At 37.0% G+C, this 22,868-nt stretch overlaps 1 protein-coding gene and 2 non-coding genes across 3 annotated transcripts; 1 reads left to right on the top strand and 2 right to left on the bottom strand.

The window, feature by feature from the left end:
* Window positions 1-1,287: 1,287 nt before the first annotated feature.
* On the bottom strand, window positions 1,288-1,360 carry TRNAK-CUU (transfer RNA lysine (anticodon CUU)). The gene has a single exon. It is a non-coding gene; the product is annotated as a tRNA-Lys (tRNA).
* A 2,004-nt stretch (window positions 1,361-3,364) lies between these two features.
* Window positions 3,365-3,437, bottom strand: TRNAK-CUU (transfer RNA lysine (anticodon CUU)). Its single transcript has one exon. It is a non-coding gene; the product is annotated as a tRNA-Lys (tRNA).
* A 4,536-nt stretch (window positions 3,438-7,973) lies between these two features.
* Window positions 7,974-13,232, top strand: MURE (ALBINO OR PALE-GREEN 13). Its single transcript, XM_089607943.1, has 7 exons — window positions 7,974-8,505; window positions 8,870-9,942; window positions 10,566-10,903; window positions 11,390-11,506; window positions 11,604-11,779; window positions 12,543-12,688; window positions 12,942-13,232. The coding sequence occupies exons 1-7, from the start codon at window positions 8,062-8,064 to the stop codon at window positions 12,958-12,960; spliced, it is 2,313 nt and encodes a 770-aa protein (XP_089464069.1). The 5' UTR covers window positions 7,974-8,061; the 3' UTR covers window positions 12,961-13,232.
* Window positions 13,233-22,868: the final 9,636 nt, after the last annotated feature.

Raw genomic sequence — 22,868 nt, 5'->3', positions numbered from 1 at the left:
TTACCAAACGTTGACTAGATTCTAAAAATCATGCTTCAAAATGATTACGTGGCTAGTTTACCCTTTTGGGAATGGTCGAAATTCATGCCAAAACCGGAACAAAATATTGATTCCAATACTGTACAAACAAAAAGTTTACACCTAAAATCTGGTCTAATAGCAAACGGAAGAGAATTTTGTTTCGCTCCTCTTATTATGTTTAAGCACGTTTAGTACTCTCGGCTGTCTTTAATTCTCTCATCCCTTTCTCTCTCGTCTAACTAACTCGAATCGTCAATGGATGCTAACTATAATATATGATGTTTTGAATTTATTTATACAAATCCGTTGAATTTATTGTGTACCACCACTAATATTGCTCCATACATAATTACTTGGTGGCTATTTTAAATATAAATAAAATTAGTGGTATCATCTACAGAAATTGACTAAAGTGTGATTACGAGATAAATTTCTTAGCAATTAATAATTGCGTGGAACATCTCAATGTATTCAGATAATATAAATAATTGTCTTCAAAATAAAAAATTAACATAATATAAACTTTTTTTCTGAATCATTTTTTCGAATTTTGTAGCAAAACAGATAATTGGTTAGATTCCAAATGTTCATAAGATTGATATCCAAGAGATCAATAGAAAATAAAATGGTGGCCTTTGTAGACGAAAAAAATGGAAAGTGTTCCAAAAAAAATAAAAAAGCCTTCAGAGCAAAGAAACAAAAAACAAAAAATAAAAAATAAAAACCAGAAGCCATAATCCAAGATAAAACCACAATAAGAGATTCTCACGTCTTCAAAATCACAAATTAACATAAACAAAACTTTTTTTTTAATCATTTTTTCGAATTTTGTAGCAAAACAGATAATTAGTTAGATTCCAAACGTACATAAGATTGATATCCAAGAGATCAATAGAAAATAAAATGGAGGCAATTTGTAGACGAAAAAATTGGAAAGTGTTAAAAAAAAAAAAAAAAAAAAAAAAAAACAGTCAAGATAAAACCACAATAAGAGATTCTCACATATTGAATACGCCCACAATAAGAGATTCTAACAGTCTTCAAAATCACAAATTAACATAATATAAACTTTTTTTCAAATTTTGTAGCAAAACAGATAATTGATTTGACTCCAAATGTTCATAAGATTGATATCCAAGAGATCAATAGAAAAATAAAATGATAGCGATTTGTAAACGAAAAAAAATAGAAAGTGTTAAAAAAAAAAAAAAAAAGGGGCCATAGTCCAAGATAAAACCACAAGAAGACATCCTCAAGTATTGAATACGCCCACCGTGGGGCTCGAACCCACGACCACAAGGTTAAGAGCCTTGCGCTCTACCAACTGAGCTAGACGGGCTTGCTGTCAAGGAGTCTCATAATTGTTAAAAATAATTAGTTTTCATTTTTTTTTTCAAAGTTCATTACTTGAATTATTGTAAACAAAAAGGGAAATATATATTAATAGTTTTTTTAATAATCAAACTAATGAAGTCACTTAAAACATTTTAACAGTTGATTAATCAATGCATCAAGTTTATTTTAAAAATAGTTAAAATTACGCGCATCTTAGTTTTAAACAAGTGAGCATTTACAATAATAGCCTTAGTAATTATCTTGGATAAAACAAGTTCATTACCCAATGTTGGTTTTCTTAATCATTCAATGGTCATCGTTTTAACTTGTTCAAACAAAAAAATTCTACTACATTTCTAGGTGATTAGTGTGTATATTTCTCAAATATCTCCCTTAATAATAGGGATTAGTTTTGAGTAATTACGTATTATTTTATGAATTAATTATAAATTTTGAATATCGGTCGTGTTATGCAAATTTTTAGATTTTTTTTATATTATGTTCGTTTATTCTCTTTATTTTAGGGTAATTATTATTAGTTAACAATTAAATATGATTTTGGAATGTGATTTGAATATTTTAATGTTTTCTCCATTATTCTCATCCTTTTCACAAGTACTAGTACAAATTTATATGCTCTGATAAGTTTTCGTTTACACTCTTATTTATTTATTTATTTATTATTGATTCCGTATAAATTTTTATTTGTATAAATAAGTAAACACTTTTTGCAATCCAAACAAACATTTACTTATGATAATAAACTTTACTATTCTGTTTGTATGTGGAACGAGGAAGAAATGAGTTTGCGGTTGGAGAAAGAAAGCTCTTAATTGATTTTTTTTACGAAAAAAATGCATGTTTACGTGTGTCTATTTTAGGGAAATGGAATCACGAGAATGATTTTTTTTTTTTTTTTTTTTCAAATATCGGTGCACTAACTTGTTTTGTTTTCCGTTTTTGTATGTAGATATGTTAAAACACATGGACTCATCCTGGGCATTCGGACGGGAGAAACACGGAAGGACGGAATTCCGTGCCTCCATTGCGCCTCGTGGGAATACCGCTTTCCGTGAGCTAGCAGACGGAAGTCTTCCTTCCGAAACAAGTGACGGATCTTGGCAGAGAACACACGGAAGTCAATCCTGCCGATAAAGGTTTGGTTTTGTTTTGTTTTGTTTTTTTTTTTTTTTAAATCTGGGCCGTTGGATGTAAAATCCAACGGCCCAGATCTCCTCTGCCATTAACGAGGTTGGAAGCTCGTCCTTCCGATAAGTTCAACCTCGGTCGACGGAAATCCGCGTTCCGTGAGCACGGAAGTTCCGTCTTGAAGGCTCGGAAACTTTCCGTCCGTCTTGAGTCGGAAATGGTCGCCGGCGGGCACGGATCTTCCGATACCTTCCAATAGCCAGCATGACACATGGACTATTAAGCATAATTGTGATATTGCAATTACAATTATAATATGGGATTATAAGCATTTTTTTATGTTACTTAATGACTATAATATAATATGTAAAATCTATGTTTCCAGTTGGCTAGTGTGCATTTGAATAAGTATAATCTATGTTTCCATATGTGAGTAAAGTATTCAAAGTAACATATCAGTATTAATCTATATGTGATTTTTACCGTCTCAAAATATACATTGGATTAACAGTGTGGTATTATCTATTATAATTTAATCAAGGGTCGATTACGATATAAATCAAACAACAAATAAAATGGCGGCAATTTGTAGATGAAAACAAATGTGGGTAAAATTCTAATATTGGGACGTGGAGAAGGCATCCAAAATAAAAAATAATTCACTTCACCTCTGTTATAGACTTTAACTAAGGGATCGACTACGATATAAATCAAACAATAAATAAAATGGTGGCGATTTGTAGATGAAAACAGACGTGAGGAAAATTTTAATCTTGCGACGATAACGAGCACTTCAAAATAAAAATGAAATTAAAAAATAATATATTTCACCACTATTTTAGAAAATGAGTAGTATACACGCCCACCGTGGGGCTCGAACCCACGACCACAAGGTTAAGAGCCTTGCGCTCTACCAACTGAGCTAGACGGGCTTCATGCTCAATTGCCACAGAAAATCTTACGTAGTCTATGTCAATGTTTAAAATATTTATTCTTCATTTCGCTTTTATTAAGGGGAAAAAAAAGATATTAGAAAACAATTACACAACAATACTAAGTACTAACTATACAAATCATACAATTCGAATTCATCATTCAAACACCCCATTATTTGAGTTCTTGTAAAATCATAGTTTTGTTTAGTTTTGTTTTTATTTTTTGTTTTTATTTTTTATTTTTATGACATATAATTTAATCAGTATTATTCTATTTCTATATGTGAACTTTACTATCACAAAATATATAGGTAGTGTTTGGTAGTTAACTCAAACTGTTTTTTGTTTTCTGTTTTCTAATTTTTGTAGTTGTATTGAAAAACTGTTTTGTAGTTGTTTTCAAAAAGCTGTTTGGTACAGTTTTCATTTTTGTTTTTGAGAAATTGAAAAAACTGGAAAAACTGTTTGGTACACTTTTCACTTTTTTTTTTTGAAAAAATGAAAAGTGAAAACTGTTTGCTACATGGAAACAATTTCTTAACTCAAAATTTTATTTTAAACATAAGTTTAACTACACAAAATATAAATATGACATTATTGTTTAGATTGAATACAAAATTTTTTTTGTCATCATAAATATGAATATGACATTATTGTTTAGATTTAATAATCGTAGGACCCAAAGACATATCCACTGTAAGGAATCCAAGTTCTCAGACAAAATTCAAACGATACGAGAAAGTGTAAACTCGAACGAGAAACTATGATAATTCTCAAAACCGAGAAATAACTCTAATAAGCGAGCTTGTGCTTCCTTGAATAAAACTAATTTCATTTATCCAAAATGAGATTAGAAAATAACTCCAACAAAATAAAGATCGTTTCTTTTCTTCTCCGAATCTCAAGGAAAACATAGTCAAATTTCTTATCGCGACGCTCGAGTAACCGAGATACCAAACGTTAACTCAAAACGATTCGTATACAAAATTATTTAAAACCCGTGATAACACATCACAACAACAAAAATTCATAAAATCCTAACGGACACTCGCGAGCCTCCGAGCCAAAGCCGAAACGCCGTATCCACTCGACGTTCTCTTGGTCTTGTTCGCCTCGTCGATACTCGCGCTATAGCTCCGTCGTCTCCCGGCCACGCCCTCGCCGTCCCGAACTCGCTGTTTTGGGCTCTACGTAGCCCACCTATACCGTACCTAGACCCTTGACAATAAACTCGCAAACGAAACAAAGCTCACCAACCATATTACAATCCAAAATATCAACATGTTTCCGATTTATCACCACCGCGACGAAACATCAATTCAACCTATCGATCTTAGATCATCATCAATAACAAGTCCAGACTAACAGCAACAACAACAACATCACAGACACAAACACACGGCCAAATAACAATACACACGGCCAAGACAAAAACCCATGGCCAAACTTGTCAAAATCCAAAGCAAATTCGTCCAAAATCAATAGCAATAATTTCTCCGAAATCCATCACCAAAGCAAAACCCCAAAATCCAACTCTTCATGAACCCTAGATTCAAAAATCCATTTCGGGTTTGAGAAATTCTCACCCAATTCCTGTGAGATTCGGCCTCCTCGGTGGTTTCCCTTTCTTTCCCGGCGTTCCTTTCCCGGTCGGCGGCCACGGCGGCTCGCGGCGGTCCAAGTCTCCTCAACCAAAACGCGCGGTGGAGCTCGGTGTTGGAGCGCGCGTGCGAGAAAGAAGAGAAATGAAGGAGATGGTGATGATCGGTGATCAAGGAGATTGAGCTAAATTTTTTTTTTCTCTTGTGCAGATGGACGCACGCTGGAGAACCAGGAAGAAGAAAAAGGAAACGTGAAGGAGATAAGAAGAATAAGTGAGGAAGAGAGATAATGACAGAGGACAGACTAGGCCCGTGACTACACGCGAGAAAAAAAGTGAAAACAATTTCGAAAAACACCTTTACCCTGTTTTCAAAACAATTCCAAATTTTTTTAAAAACTTTATCCGAAAATTTTAACCAAACACTACTTTCCCATTTTTTTTCCTATTTTTTTCACTTAAAAAGTGAAAAACACTTTTTGAGTTACGTACCAAAATTTTGTAGATATCCCGTTAATTTTGGAAAATAATAAATTCCAAAATTAAAGTTTGGTTGACTTGGCTTAACTCTTATTATAATTTTTATTTTATTTTTTGAAGTTAACCCAAATTTTATTTTGTTTTGAATATTTGAGTTTGTTTTTAAATATTTTCAATATTACATTACATATTATTACATTAAATTTATTAACACAAATTATAGCCAAAACCTTTCGATCTTCATTATAGAAGAATTTAAGTTTTGTGGGGATTGAAATCTCGTCATTTTATATAAATCACTTGACAAATACGAAATATTAGAGCGGGCCCAATTTTAATTGTGGGATCACCAGTGAATGTTAATTCTCACAAACTTCACGTTTTTTAGGGGACTGGTTAAACAACTAGTCAAAACAATACTCCTACTTTAAAATTATAGCTAAACTATTTTTATATTTAGAAAATAGCAAATTTATCATGACAACATTACAATATTCCAATAATACCATTAGGTTTATATTATTAACTATTATGGTTGATATCCATAACAAAAAAATTAATGAATCTTATTTGTTGTAACAAGAATAACAGTAAATCTTTTTTTACAGTAACAAGAACAATAATAAATCTTATTTATCGTAACAATAAAACAATAATTATAGTTATTTTAACTAAATAGTCCCATTGACTATTCATTTAAAAGTATACAAACTATAATTATTTTGCAATAGCCGTAACTAAAAAAGGTTATTTACTTAAGTGAAAAAAAAACAAATAAATCAGGTGAAAGAGCGAATCATAGTTATTTGGCTGGATAGACAAGTAGTTCATAAATAAATAAAAATAATTATTTTAACAGTCTGAACAATCTCGTTTCAAAACAATCTCAAACAGAGCGTGCGTAAGTCGTCTGGCGCTATGAGAATGTTAAAAAAAATTGAACGATTAGCAATAAAAAAAATAGAAGATGATCAAACCAGGTTAACGAAAAAAAAAAAAAAAATTTAGAAAAAAAGGTCAAAGTTAAAAACCTGAGTAATGTACACCATGGAAATGGGAACGCGATCGAACAACTTTTGCTAACTCCATGCCCTTTAAGGCTGGCTCAGTGAAGATCAGAGTATGGAAAACAAAAGCAAAAATGAATAAATTGCTAAGACCTCAAGTCCAACGTAGAACCTAAACTTGCAAAGAGATTAAATCGGACCTTAAAAAATCATAACTATAATCATAAAAAAACAATAAATAAATATTTTTTAATCAAAACAACATAAATTTTAATAAAAACATTTATATCATCCCTTAATAATAAAATTGAATTTATCTGTTAAAATACCTTTTTTTTTATAAAAAAATAAATTTGAAACAAAAATAAAATATTTATTTTATTTAGAAATGATTCGGCCTTTTTAAAGCCCCGGTCATGCTCGAATTGGTTTTTTTTAGGGGTCGGGACGGGCCTGACTTGTGTGTTTATATCCTAAGTCCGATCCAAGCCCTTTTAACAAGTTCAGTTTGGCCTGACCATTTTTTAAAAATGATCGGATCGGCCCAAAAACCTTTAAAAAAGAAGGCCGTACCGATTAGCTCATGGACAACCGAGTCCAATTGACAGCACCAATATTAGTACTCTAATCTAATGAGTTACTATATTATGACAACGGATGCGTTTGACATAGCTTATTAAGCCGTCTTCTATCTTTTTCTAAAAGCCAATCATATTTAAATGTTTGGTAAAATTGTTTTTCTAAAAGTTGAATAGTAATTTTGAATATTTTAACTAAAGATCTAAAAGTTACATTTTAAAGTTTTTGTACGTAAATTTTGCTTTTAGCTTTTACTTTATCCTTCCTAACTCATTTATTCTCTTATTTTAACTTTTAATTTTAATTATATTTATATTCTTTTATTGAATAATTTTTATGATATGACCACAAATTTTTTACAATCTTTAGACATCCACTTTAATATATTTTTTTACATACCGAAAATATATTATTATTAATTACATTTTATATAAATAATTATTACTTACAAATATTTATGTATATTTTATCAAACACTAAATATGCTTTTGCTAACCGCTACAACTATTTTATAATAGTTTACTAAACACTTATCTTTTTTTAAAAAACAACAACTTTTTCTTATGGCAGATCTAAAGCATTTTTTTTAAGTAAAGCTAAACCTAACGGAGTCAACATTGATAGTATAAGTTGTGCTTAAACGTTTAATGAAAAAATAAAAAAAAAATCGTGTAATGTAATTATTGATATGATGTATAATATTCTTTTAAGATAATATAATGTATATGGTAAGATTGAAAATGTAATAATATTGATAATAATAATAAAAAAAAAAAATTAGGTGAGATAGAGAATCATAATTATTTGGCGGGTAGACAAGTAATGAATATATAAATAAATAAAAGCAATTATTTAACACACTCAATCCAAAACCCCTCTCTCTCTCTCTCTTTCTCTCTATCTAACTCCCCTAAACCCCTCTCTCACTCACCCACTCACTCTCTGCAACTCATCCATGGCCTTTTCTCTCCTCTCCCGCCAATTCTTTCTCTCTCCTCACAACCCTCACTTCATCTCCCTCAAACCTCCTCCGCCGCGTCCTCGCCTCTTCCTCCGCCTCCGCCGGACCTCCGCGATCGGCCCGGACGGGAAGTTTTACCCGGAACCCTCCGACGACGACCCACCGGAGGCGCCGGAGGACGCCGGGCACGGCGTCTCCATGTTCGAGCAGATCGAGCGACAGGCCTCGCGCGCCCGGAGGCGCGAGGAGGAGGATTTCAAGAAAAACCAGTCCACGTTCCTCGCCGCCATCGCCGACGTCGAGGATGCGCCGGACGATCCCGGGGCGGCGTACGGCGACGACTCCGGCGACGATTTGTTCGGCGAGATCGATAAGGCTATTGCCATGAAGAGGAAGGAGTTCGTCGAGCAAGGGCTTTTGAAGCCTAATCCCAAGAAGGTTACTGATACTTGATTTCATTGCTTAGGGTTAGACTTAGACTATAGCTAGGTTTAGAACCAGGAATTTGACGATGATAAGCGAAGCTGAAATTCTCTCATTTGTGAAATTCGCTTTAGATTTCATTTTGAAATTCAAATTTTAGCCATGCTTTTTTCCTAAATCCAAACGACACGAGAAAAATTCGAATCGATTTCATTATTGTCCCCTCAGATTTTCCAGGTTCCAAACGTATCCTAAGAAATTTCAGGAGTTTCATTTTGTGAGTCATTTATTGTATTGTTAATGTGTTTACATTTTAGAATGAATTAATGGAAGAAAAAAAAAAAAACTGAAGTGAAATTGTTGTTATTGAAAAAAAAAGGTGGAAGGAGAGTTTGTAGGGATTGAGGAGTTACAACCAGAGGAGGTCGTCGATTTAGAGGAAATCGACGAGCTTCAAGGTCTCACCGTGGTCTCCGACGCCACAGATTCAGAGAGTTTCTCCGGCGACGACGAGGACAAGGACAAGGACGGCGGCGAGATGAAAAAGACCGGCGGCGGCGCGAGCTCTTCTCCGTCGTTCGACATGGACTTCGACAGCTTCGACAAGACCGCTAGGGCGAGGATCGTCGAGCCCAAGTTCAAGACGAGCCTCGCTGAGCTTCTCGACGAGAGCAAGGTTGTCCCGATCTCGGTCTCCGGCGACCTCGACGTCGAGATCACCGGAATCAACCACGACTCGAGGCTGGTCTCCGCCGGAGACCTCTTCGTGTGCTGCGTGGGTTCGAGCGCCGACGGGCACGACCACCTCGCCGAGGCCGACAAGCGCGGCGCCGTGGCCGTCGTGGCCTCGAAAGAGGTCGACCTCTCCGATCACCCGGGCTGCAAAGCCCTCGTGATCGTCGACGACACCGCCGCGGTCCTCGCGGCCCTAGCGGCGGCGTTTTTCCGGCGACCCTCGACGGAGATGGCGGTGATCGGGATCACCGGCACGAACGGGAAAACGACCACCACGTACCTCGTGAAGAGCGTCTACGAGGCGATGGGTCTCCGGGCCGGGATGTTGACCACGGTCGCGTACTTCATCCACGGCGAGAACAAGCTCGAGTCGCTCAACACGACGCCCGACGCGGTGGCGGTGCAGAGCTTGATGGCGAAGATGGTCCGGAACGGCGCCGAGGCCGTCGTGATGGAGGCCTCGTCCCACGGGCTCGCCCTCGGGCGGTGCGACGAGGTCGACTTCGACGTCGCGGTCTTCACGAACCTGACTCGGGACCACCTCGACTTCCACGGCTCCGTCGAAGAGTACCGAGCCGCCAAGGCCAAGCTCTTCGCCAGAATGGTCGACCCGGCTCGGCACCGGAAGGTCGTGAACCTCGACGACCCGAGCGCCTCGTTCTTCGTCGCTCAGGGGAGCCCGGACGTCCCCGTCGTGACCTTCGCGATCGACGACAGGTAATGGTGTAGAGCCAAAGCCTAATTTAAGTTGGGCTAATCAAAGATCAACCGAATTTGTTTACGAGAGTTATAATAAAATAGCCCAACTTGGTCATATAATATAGTATTGTTATAAGTTATACTCTTTTAATAGGAGGGAATTGTGGGAGAAAGGCATCGAATCATTTGTGAAGAATTCTTGAGAAAGAATTATGGAGAACCCCCGGTTCTCTAGAATTACTTGGAGATTCGATCAATACTATCCATATTCATAAGTTTCACATTTTATTTCATTTTAAAGTTTAAGTGGTGTAATCATTTTTTAGCAAGTTCGGGTAGTTCTTTAACTTTTTCGAAACGTTTTCGACTATTTGCAGATGGCTAGATTACCATAGAGCTCATTTTTTTTAATTTTTTTTTTTAAATTTGGTTTTTCCATCCGGTTAACTGATTATTTTTGTTACGTCTAGTTTTCAATATAAAAGTAAATAGCCACTTCTATTTATTAGGTCACGTCATCTTTATGGCTATTTACCTAAGATTTACGAAACGTTGGCTATATAGCAATTGCAAACGTTTTAGTTGGTTATTTATCTAATTTTTTGTATTTTATTTAACCGCGTCTTCATCTTCAACAACAGGAACGCTGACGTTCACCCGGTGAAGTTCGAGCTCACACTCTTCGAGACACAGGTCTTGATCAACACGCCTCAGGGCATGTTGGAGATCTCGTCGGGTTTGCTCGGACGGCATAATATATACAACATCTTGGCTGCGGTGTCGGTGGGTATCGCAGTCGGTGCTCCGTTGGAGGACATTGTTAGAGGGATCGAAGAGGTTGATGCTGTCCCGGGGAGGTGCGAGCTCATCGACGAGGAACAAGCTTTCGGTGTCATCGTGGACTATGCTCACACGCCCGATGCTTTGTCTAGATTGCTTGATTCCGTGAAGGAGCTCGGAGCGAAAAGGGTCATCACTGGTACATATCTCTTGCCTTACTTTTAATAATAATAATGATGATGACGACAAATTACATCTTTTTTTCCCAAGATCCATGATCCGTATATGGTGTTTCAATCTGTCCCCTAAAGAAAAAGAAAAGAAAAACGACCAAATTAGTCTCTGGAGTATATGTTTTTGATAGTCAATTCTACATAAAAAAAAAGTCTTTGTAATTAGTAATATGTATGGTGATTTGAAGCTGTTTGGAGTGAAATTTATGATGGACATCGAGAGGAAAATAAAAACACTAAATTGACATTTTGGAGTTTTGAGATTGACACCTTATGATTGTTTCTTTGATTTATGACAGATATCGATTTTAGTTGACATCAAATCAACGTAATTGTTTTCTTTAGGGGGTAAATTGAAACAACGTACACAATTCAAGGGAAAAAGATGTAATTTATCCTGATAAGAATTGTTCTTTCGACATTGAAATAATGCATTTAATATATCTACGCAGTCATTGGTTGCGGCGGGGACAGAGACAGAGGGAAAAGACCCATGATGGCAAAGATAGCGACGGACAAGAGCGACATTACGATTCTAACCTCGGACAATCCGAGGAACGAAGATCCATGTAAAGCAATGCTTAACACAAAGCTAAAAAAAAATATGTAAGTTGAAATAAAAAAGAGAGGACTAACTTGGGGCGTGATTCCAATCTTGTGATACAGTGGACATATTGGACGACATGTTGTGCGGGGTTGGGTGGACAATGCAGGACTATCTGAAACACGGCGAGAACGATTATTATCCTCCGCTTCCCAACGGCCACAGACTCTTCGTTCACGACATCAGGCGAGTCGCCGTACGCTGTGCTGTTGCCATGGGCGAGGAAGGCGACATGGTCGTAAGTTCTTCGAGCTCTACTACGAAATCTGTTTGTTTGTTTTTTTTTAAATGATCATTGATAAGGCTTTTTAGCACAAATAGTCATGAATTTGCTATTTTAGTCCCTAATTTTTTTTTTTTTAGCATTCTGGTTCATAACCTATCTATTTAGTAGTAGTTATTTGGTCCTTTTTAAATTCAACACGTAAACTACGTGAAACATATTTACAAACTAAAATGTCCGGTTGATTTTATAAAATAAACTAGCTAATTATATATTGACCATAAAAACTCTAAATAAAAGTTAAAAACAATTTTAGATTTAAGAGCATTATTCATCCAACGTATACTTTTTAAAAATACGAAGAAGTTATTCTAGTTTATATATGTGTTCTATGTTGTTTAGGCTTTATTTTTTCCTTTCCGAAAAGGACCTAAAGAGCTACTTCATCAATAGGTTAGCGACCGAAATAGCACAATCGTTAAAAAGTCTAGGGACTAGTTGCGCCTAAAACCCTATATTAATCAAGATTCCTTCGAAGCATTGAAATGTATTTCATATTACAAAAATTAGGAAAATAGTCGAGTTAAACGTTTGACTTTGCTAAATAGCCAACGTTTAGTAAATGAAAGCGACTATTTATCTAAAATTTGTGTCTGAAAATGGCTATTTACCTGAGATTTACCAAACGTTGCTATTTAGCAATGTCAAACGTTTAAGTTGGTTATTTTCCTATTGGTTCATATTATATTTTTGAGTTGGGATTTTCTTTTTGGGGTAGGTGGTTGCGGGGAAAGGTCACGAGACATATCAGATAGAAGGGGATAAGAAGGAGTTCTTCGATGACAGGGAAGAGTGCCGAGAGGCGTTGCAATATGTTGACGAGCTTCATCAAGCTGGAATCGATACCAGTGAATTCCCGTGGCGGTATATATATATATATATATTTATTAAATTAATTTTTTCGAACTTGAAAATTGATCTAGTAGATAGACTAAGAATAGATCGAATTTGAACTTGGTTCTTGTTAATATGTGGATGTTGCACATAGACCCAGTTCCATCTAGAAACTTAAAATTAACTAAATCATGCGAATTCATATTTTTCTCTTAGTATCGGTTGTTTTGATAATAGAACACGTTTACTAATTTTTATTTATTTAATTTAATATACGATGCAGGTTACCCGAAAGTCATTAAAACATTTCATCAGTCGAGAGTGTGTGGACGGGAATGATTGTTCTCCGGTAAGTTACCACGGCTGTTATAAATTTTCTCCAAACTTAGGTTAAAGATCTCGCGAAGAAGCTTTTAAGCGCGACTGTGCATCGAAAATCGGAGAAAGGCCATAGTTTGGTTTTGAGGAATTCTCTACATTTTTTGTTGCTGTGTACAGTTTTGTAATGTTAAGTTTAGGAGTCTTTTGAGGTACAATTTTGTGGAGGCTCAACCCAATGGCTTTTAAGTTTTAACTTGAGCACATACAAGTAGTGTAAATACAGTGTATTTTTACCCTTTTGTGTAAGTTTAGACCGGGATAGATTTTTTTTAAAAAAAATAAGTAACACAGCTGATTATAAATTTTCAAATATGTACTCGTGTTTTTATACTTCATACTACAGTTTACACGTGATTAGACAAAATTAACTATGTCCGTGTTTGTTAAATTCAACGCGGACAGATGAATATGAGATAGGGGTAAAAGACAAAATTTAAAATAAGAAATAGCTACTTCATACTTGTTAAATTTCTGTATATACTGATGCAACATTTTCAAGAGTTTTTACATGGACAATTCCACAAATACCTCATTTGAAGATGATGATATCTTGAATACTTCAAATTTTTAAATATTCTATCAATACGCCATTTTTTTAATTTCATTTGATTTATTTTGTACATAACTATGTAAAAATTAAATTAAAGAAAATGATTTTCATCAGCGGCATGACATAGGTGGTGGGTCCCACAAGCATTTGTATATTAGCGGTGCTGACCAGTGACCACTGATATATATCAGTGTTCTTAAGCTGTAATTAAAAAAGGTACAAATATATTTAAAAAAAACTATAAAAAATTAGTTATTGGAATAAGAAGGAGAAGTCGGATATTTTTCAAATTGTTTTAAGAGAAGGTAATTTGGGTAATAAGCACTGTTTACATCCTGCAGATGTAGTTTTCAGCCGGATAGACTCCTACAAGAGGTAGGAAAGAGAGTCATAGAATGAATTTTGTTATGTATTTATATTTCGAAAAATTTATACATTTTTGTTTTGTTTTGTTTTCAAACGACTCTTACTTAGGTCTAAAATCATGAATGTTTAACCCAAAGGAAATTACATGTAAATTAGTGAGTAATCGGTTTTGACATTACCGTACTCGTTCTAAGGGGCATCAGCCATGAGAATTTAAGGATTTGTGGTCAACTTATAGTTTGGATACTCTACTAAAGTTTATAATAATTGAATCATATAGAATTTGAGGCATGAATCTAGAACGCGTTGCTTTCTAATCATCTGTGCTCCCTTCCTAAATTATTGGTTTTATTTTATGGAAATATACGCGACTTGTGAAAATTTCGACAAGAATTTATGTCACTTCTTAAAAAATTTGCCTTTTTTTAATTTTTTTTTTAATTATCGACATGTCGATGAAATTTTATTTTTAGCCTGTGTTTTGTTGATGTTAGATAACAAATAAAAAAAAATCTACATTCACTCAGCCCCGACATATGTCAAGAATTGAAAAATCGCGAAAATCTTTGTTTTGATAAACTAGATGTATGATAGATGTGGATTTTCACGATTTTTTTTTTTTTGAAAAACGTGGGCGGAGCCACGGGAAATTCATATATGCCCTCACGTATGGCGGAGGAAAACCGTGGTTACAAGAGATAGCAAAAACCAAACAACAACCACGCAACCAAAACAACCAACCAAACACAAAAACCTATCTCGGCACGAGGCCGTAACATTCTCTGTCATCGGCTCTAATAGCCTCTTCCGAACAAGGAGGGACAAGTCCCACCCATCTGGAATTAGAGTTACGATTCACAGCAAAACGGGCTAAATTATGAGCTGCAATATTACAGGTACGAGGAAGATACATAATTTTAAACTCAATCAAATTGCTTACCTCCCTCTTGATGTGATGCAAGATCGTCCCGAGCTCCGTCGCGGGAATCTCACCCCCGGCCACCGCCTTGACCACCTCCGAGCAATCCGAATGAAGCTCCAATCTCAACCCGCCGATGCTACTTGCCAGAACTACGCCTTGGAGGACCGCAAACGCCTCCGCAAGCTGGGGGGTAAATCCCCTAGCTTGGGAAAGCGTTTGCGAGGCTAGCACCCTTCCGGTATGGTCGCGGGCAACGCAACCCACACCAAATCATCCCTGGTCCCGATCTAGCGCAGCATCCACAGTCACCGATATCGTACCTTGCGTCGGGGGGATCCACCTAGGCTTGGTCGTCCTTCTCTCCTCTCCCCGAGCAGTAGTTTTGTTCGCATCTCTGAACTCTTCGAGGAAGCTCCCAGTCCACTGAACAAGTTCCAGCTGATTCCAAGCTCTCTTCCCCGAGACAACATTGTTCCTGTGGTTCCACAACTCCCAGACGATAGTGATATAAAATTCAAAATTACTAACCTCGAGAGAGTCCGCCGCTCTGAGAATGTTTGTCAAGGCCGCGCTCTCCCCGGATGCCGGAAGAATGTTCCCGAAGCCAGCCGATTTCCAGACTCTCCTACTCCACTTGCAGCCCCAGAAGACGTGGTAAACCGACTCGGCCATACCCGCACAGACAGGGCAACGATCGTCCATGATAATCTTCCTTTTGGCCAGAGCGGAGCGAGTCGGGATCCGTTCCTTGCAGACTCTCCAAATAAAGAGCTTGACCTTAGGAGGAACTTTGAGTTTCCAGAGTTTCCTCCACCACTCTTCCATCGGGGCCAGGTCGGACGGACTAGCGTCGTAGGTAGGCTCCATGGCCACCCGATAGCCGCTCTTAACCGTATACTCACCATCCTCCGTGTAGTGCCACCGACGACGATCGGGGACCCCAACACCACCGCACGGGATACTCAGAATAGCCCTGGCATCTTCCTCTGAAAACATGGCCCGAATGAGTGGCTCGTCCCAATCCCCGTCCCACCTCATCAGCTCCGCAACTCTCATGTTTGGGGGAATCAGAGGGGGGTCAAGCCATGAGAAGGATCTGGGTCTAGGAATCCACTTATCTCCCATGACCATGACTGACTCACCATCACCAATGTTCCATCTCGTGCCAGCCAGGATAATCTCCCTCCCCCAGACCAGACTCCGCCACATAAAGGAGCTGTTCGATCCGCACTGAGCACTCAAGAGGTCCCCGTGTGGGTAGTAACTCTCACTGAAGACCTTGCCTACCAAGCTGTCAGGTCGTCTGAGGAATCTCCAGACGTTCTTAGCGATCAGAGCTTGGTTGAACGTTTCCATGTCTCTAAAACCCATACCCCCCTCTGCCTTGTTACGAGTGAGGACCTCCCACGCAACCCAGTGCGTCTTATTAGCTCCATTACAATTCCCCCACCAGAACTTAGCTATGGCCGAATGAATTTCTGAAATCAGTGTCCTCGGAAGCTTGAGGCAAGAGGCCACATAGCATGGAATAGCCTGAAGGATGGACTTGATGAGCACCTCTCTACCTGCTTGTGAGAAGAAAAGACCATTCCAACCCTTGATCTTCTCCCAGATGCGTTCCCGCACGTACTCGAAGAGCTCCTTCTTTTTTCGCCCTGTGAACGCAGGGAGGCCTAGGTAACGCTTATGGCAGTCGGTTCTCCGAACTCCAAGAGTCTGAGCAAGGAGTTCCTCTTCATTCAAAGTCCCAACGTCTTTGCCAAAACACACGTTAGATTTCTGAAAATTAACCTGCTGCCCCGAAGCCGTAGAGTACACCCGAAGAGTCTGAGCCACAAAATCGCACTCCTCCGGGCAGGCCTTAAAGAACATCAAACTATCGTCCGCAAACAAGAGGTGGGAGACACGGAGGTTTCCAAAACGGACTCCACTGATCGATCCCGACTGCTCTCCCGCTCGGAAAAGACTCGAGAGTCCCTCTGAACAGAAGAGGAAGAGGAAGGGAGAAAGCGGGTCACCTTGGCGGAGACCTCTCTGCGGAATAACATGGCCCCGGCTGGTCCCATTAATGTTAAAAGCGAAACGGACCGAGGTGACACATCTCATGATTTTTTCAACCCACTTGGCCGAGTACCCAAGCCTCAGCATCACCGCCTTCAGGTAAGACCACTCGACCCGGTCATAAGCCTTTGCCATATCAAGCTTAAGGGACGCCCACCTCCCGTTACCAAACCTTCCTCTCTTCATCGTGTGAAGCGCCTCAAAACCCACCATGACGTTGTCGAAGATAAGCCTCCCACCTATGAACGCACTCTGGTTTTCTGAAATTGCTACGTGCATAGTGCTTTTAAGCCGATTCACAAGGCACTTAGCGACGATCTTGTAGACAACGTTACACAAACTAATGGGCCTGTACTCGCTGACCCGCCGAGGCTCCTCAATCTTAGGAATAAGCGTGATAAGAGTATCGTTGATGTTCCCCATTTCTTTCCCGTCATTGAGGATCCCAAGGCACGTCTCCGACACAGAATCCCCTACAATGTCCCAAAACCTCTGATAGAAAAGCGCCGGGAAACCATCTTTTCCCGGGGCTTTGATAGGGTCCATTGAGAGGAGCGCACTCCTCACCTCTGTACTCTCAAACGGACGTTCCAGATCGCAGTTCAACTCCTCCGATATCCTGGGCTGGATGCCACCGACCACTGCGTCGATATCTTGTTGAGACGGCCTCGCGGAGGTGAAGATATCACTAAAATATCTGGAAATCACCTCTTCGATCTCCGGCCCGCTGCAACGCCAAACCTCGCTCTCGTCAAACAGGCCTCTGATGTTATTTCTCTTTCTCCTCGTCGTAGCCTTTCGTTGGAAAAATCTGGTGTTCTTGTCTCCGCACTTCAACCAGGAAGATCGACTTCGCTGCCTCCAAAACTGCTCTTCTTTATCTATCAGGGCATTCAGCTGTCTCTCTTCCCGGCGAAAAGTATCCATGCAAAAATTCGGGCCCGATCTGCCCGCCTGTTCAACGACCAGCTTCTGTTTCTCAATCCGGTCCTTCATCCCCCTGTTTTTCGCAAACCCCCAACGAGCCAAGCCTTATCTACACTTTCTGATTGAGTCCATCATCGTCTGACGTTGGTCCCGCCCACTGCCCTTGTCCCAAGCCCTCCTGATCACCTCATCGCACCCCGGCTCCCCGCACCAGGCCTCCTCAAAGAAGAACCTCTTTGGTTTCCGGTCCCGTCGCGTATTCCCCACCCCCTCCGTACACAGCAAGAGGGGCCTGTGATCAGAATTCCAGAACCTGAGATGCCTAACACTAGCTCGTGGGAAGAGGTGACATGTGCCTTTATTTTCAAAGGAGACATGTGAATTAATTTTAAGGAAAGATCATAGAGTGGTGAAAATATTGCTTTCTACATTTGTTTATGATTTGTAGATATTAAATTATGTTGTAGTGCACTCAAGTTTGGAGAATAGTTTATAATATGGTATGTAGGCAAAAATAAACGTATGGTTTGTGAAAATTTAGGAAATTAGGCAAGTTTGTTATGCAGTTAATCCCATTCTCATCCTTAACGCGTGTTAAAATCTCAACAAAACGTTTATGAAAGGCAATAGATAATTTAATTATTGACAGACGAATTTCCATTTTATAAAGAAAAGCTAGTGCAGTGTATGTACGAGAAACACACCGAAAATAAAAAAGAAATAAAATTTTGTCATTATTGAGAAGAAGAAAAAAGCAAAGCATTTTGGTTAATCACATACGTTGAAATTGAATACAGTTTTTTTGTTAATATCGAGTAAGCGACCTCTTTTTCTTTTTCTTTTTCTTTTTCTTTTATATTATGACTGTGTTATTGTTGTTCTGATTATCATCATCTTCTTCTTTTTTTTGTTCTTTTAGTTCAATCGATAGTTATATACCGAATTTCAGAGTAAGCTTAATGCAAAAGAGAATCACTAAAATAATTTAATAGTGAAACAAAATCAAATCACATCACAATTTATTTTTCTCTGTACTATTTAACCAACCACTCTCACACAAATAAACCGGCATACAAATCCATACAAGGAAATAACATTTAATCATGCACACAAAAGATATGCGAATAATTACTCGAGACACATCACACCTCAGAAAATAATATATTTTTCTAATTTATTATTTTTTTCCCCTTTTGGAGAGACCAAGTGAAAAACATAAATACTAGAGGCACATTTTTTTTTTCTTTCACTCTTTTCTGTAACAAGACATTTGTGAGTTTGATCTTTGATGGTTTAATATTTTTCGACTGAGCGGGATTTTATTTTTGGGTCTCTATCAAAGCTCAATCGAAGTGATACTAGAGGTACGGAAAAAAAAAATTATATGTCTATCCATTAAACAAGAAATGTGTTGTTATTATTCTTGAATTAATATGCGTTTGCTCAATGTTATTTGGACGGTCTGTGACTGGTGTTTTTGAATTTGTCGATTATGAGTGTTTTCTTTTCTGAAGATTAGGATATATTGGTCACGTTGAACAATACAATTTTTTAGATAAATAAATGGAACAATGAAGTGTTTTTTTTTATTTATTATTAATTTATTTTATAATTATTATTCTTCTATTTGGTGTTATTTGCTCAATCTTTCGTTTTGCGGATTTGAAGTTTTGCTTGGTACATTGTGATGTTATATTTTTCTTTTAATATAATAATGGGTACGTATCTTTCTCGATTTTCTCCATGTTTATATTTTATATAAAAGTATATATTAAAATAAATATTATAGATAAAAAGTTTATAAAGAACATCTTGTAGTTCCTCGCTATCGAAGAGATTAACTACGCTAAGATAACTTTGTAGTTAAATTATAGGAAAAGTATGCCTTCTCTTTTTTTAATTGTCTATTTAATTATTTACTTCGAGTTTTCTTGTTTAAATATCGTTAATCCGGACCGATTACTTTATTCGCAGGCAATAAGCTTTCAATTATGACGAATTGTAAAATTTCATTTTATAATATGTCGGGTCGATTTAGAAGACGTATTAGTGACGTGTAATGAACCCATTTATAATTCCTTTATCGATCCATGTTTAAAATAAATATTAGTGATGTATAAACCCATTTATAATTCCTTTATCGAGCTGTGTTTATAATTCCTTTACCGAGCCGTGTTCATAATTATACACAACATTTAATAACATCAATAATTATAGTGTCTTATTTGACTCGTAGGTATGATCTCGGGTTGACTTTTATTTGTTCCGAGAAAATGAACACCGAGAGGAAGACCAAACACCAAAGGAAATCTATTAAAAGAGATAGAGACTTCGATTTTTCGAGCATCGCATCTGAATCAACATCGAGTAGCGAGGTATGTTCCAAGAGGCATAAATCAAATTTGATTTCCCAAGAAGATGATAGGAATTTCAATTCCAAATCAAAGACTATTAGAAAAAGGAACTCTAATCCAGAAGTCGTACGCAACAACGGAATTTACCATGATGCACAAAGCACTTTAGATGGTTTGGATTCCTTTGCCGAGTCATTAATGCAAGATCTTATTGCGATGAAGGAAAATATGCTCTGTTCGATGAAGGAACAACTGCGAAATCTAGGGGAGGGAAATTTAAAAAACCACGCTAATGTTGCAAATCATGAGACGAAGAAACTCGAGAAGAGAAAAACGTACGCGTCTCTGACTCTAAAGTCGAAGATTAATAACTCGTGTGACAAGGAATCACGAAAAATGCCTAATTCAACTGAAAAGCTCTTAACATCCTCCGAGGAAGACGAATATGTTTTAGAATCTTACGTTGGGCCAGATGTCACGTTTCGCACATCTGATCAAACAAAATCTTCAATGTATTTACTATCGGCGCCTTTTATTGAGAACCGCTCATGTGCTTCATTGAAGAATAGCAAATCATGATATGAAAGAGGTGAAAATCAGCCAAAAAAAAAAATAAGGTAAGTTCAAAAAATTCGGCTTCTCGTCTCCAAAGAAACAACTTTATTTCTCCGCTTGACGTATTATTAGACCTAATTAACCCTTTGATTTTGGCTTTCGAGAACCACCCGGGAGTAACAACATTTTGGCATCAAAGGCTCAACTTTGAGAGAGAGCTTTTTTTTTTTTTTTTAAGTTAGCGCTCTTTTCCATATGTTCATTTCTGATACGGAAAAGCTTTGTGACACGGGCCACGACAGGGAACGATCCATACATATTTTGACACGTGGCAGCACAGTGCCACGTGTCAAAATATGTGTGGATCGTTCCCTGGTCGTGGCCCGTGATGATTAGCAACGCTCTTTCTGATAGTATTAGAAATAAACAACATGAAATTGTCACCTTTTTCTTTTCCTTATAAAGTGTTAGAGAATACAAAAAAGTTTGTTTTGGGGGAATTTGTAATTTATTGTTGTGGATATACCATGCTTTTTTTTTTTTTTTTGCTGGAAAAAAGTAAAGAGATTCTGGTGCTTAAATAATAAATATACTCTCATCACTACTTGCATATGATCTGTTTAACTTGAAGCTGAAATTTTCTTGTATATATACACATATAATTTTGTGTTATGCTTATATAATCTGATTCCACTTCATCCAGGAAACAAATATTTACTTGCCGGCCACTATAAAAATCTTATCCTGGATAAGTGAAAATAAAAAACAATATAACTTTTGACATATATACATACACAAAGCCACGTCAGGCCAACAGGGGGCTATCCCTCAAATATATTTTTTTTGCACTTTTTGTTAGTTTTAAATTTTTTTACCTTAAAAAAATTAAAAGTTAGCCTTTTCTAAATTCTTTTTACAGATTTAACCCCCTAATTTACATTCTTGGCTTCATCCACATATACATATACATATATATATATATATATATATACAGTAAATGGCCTGCTCGTACACATATAATGTTGTACAATTAGATTGTAATAACTCCAAGTGTTTATTTAAAAAAAAAATTTAATCTATGTAAGATATGGAGTCAAATACATCCTCTTAAAATAAACTGAGAGAGAGAGAGAGAGACTTGAAAAGAGAAACGAGTGTTCAATCATATTTTTGAGGTTTCATTGTATTTTGGACAGTTGAGTTTTTTTTTTTTTTTTTTTTTTTAGGGAATTTTTTGGACAGTTGAGTTTTATCTCAGTAATAGTAGAAAGAACTCTAAATTTGGAGTAGGTCGTCAGTGAACAGGATAAATGTGCCTTTTACAAATTTTTGTAATCTTGCAATATTGTGTATGTTTTGATTTGTTTGTTGACAAGAACATACTAGTTTTCTCAACATATATTAGAATCTATAACGTGCACTACACAAACAACGAACCAATATATAAAATTATGGCAAGCTAGCTATATCTAATTATGAATCTTTTTTTTTTTTTTTTTGCCCATCTTTTCACCTTGAATCAAGGAAAAGTGATGAACGAAAGCACGAAAAGCATGGGAAAATTGGAGTTTCTCAAAACCAGCATTTTGTGCTTTTCTCTATAAAAAAAATAGAGATAAAAAAAAAAGAACAATAGTCCAACTGAAATTGGTTCATATATCAAAAACTTTGACTTTGACCCTTTTTCCTTTTCCTTTATTTATTTATTTTATTATTTTGCCTAGAGATCTTCAAAGCAATCAGCATTTTCTCCTATGGGCATTCACATTTTTTCAAGGGGATATAATTCTTTTGTTTTCTTTTCATCAATTCATCTATTTACTAACATGAAATATATTTCTTATATATATTAGATGACCCACCTACGTTATGTCACCGGTCATAAATGTGAGACACAATCAAAGGTGTTAAATTCTGATGATAATGTTGCAGATATATATGGGTCCAATATATCAATTAAATAAATCTTATCACTCGCCACATCTAAAATTCGTTTGTGTACTTTTTAAACAAAATCTCAATTACGCCACTAATGTAACCTTAATTTTTAGAATGAAAAGTGATCATTTATGTGATTTAATAATAAAATATGTG

This window comes from Urtica dioica, chromosome 2, assembly GCF_054948205.1.
Source record: "Urtica dioica subsp. dioica isolate 48M chromosome 2, U.dioica_male_clone48M_v1_H2, whole genome shotgun sequence".
In the NCBI taxonomy this organism is placed as follows: Eukaryota; Viridiplantae; Streptophyta; class Magnoliopsida; order Rosales; family Urticaceae; genus Urtica; species Urtica dioica.
Note: the sequence above shows the minus strand (reverse complement) of the source record. Positions and strands in the feature narration are given on the sequence as shown.

Excerpts from the sequence above, each read along its gene's own strand:
- MURE (XM_089607943.1), top strand. The coding sequence starts at position 8,062 with ATGGCCTTTTCTCTCCTCTCCCGCCAATTCTTTCTCTCTCCTCACAAC. Across the intron at positions 9,943-10,565 it reads ACCTTCGCGATCGACGACAG|GAACGCTGACGTTCACCCGG; the intron begins GTAATGGTGTAG and ends CTTCAACAACAG. Across the intron at positions 11,507-11,603 it reads TCCGAGGAACGAAGATCCAT|TGGACATATTGGACGACATG; the intron begins GTAAAGCAATGC and ends CTTGTGATACAG.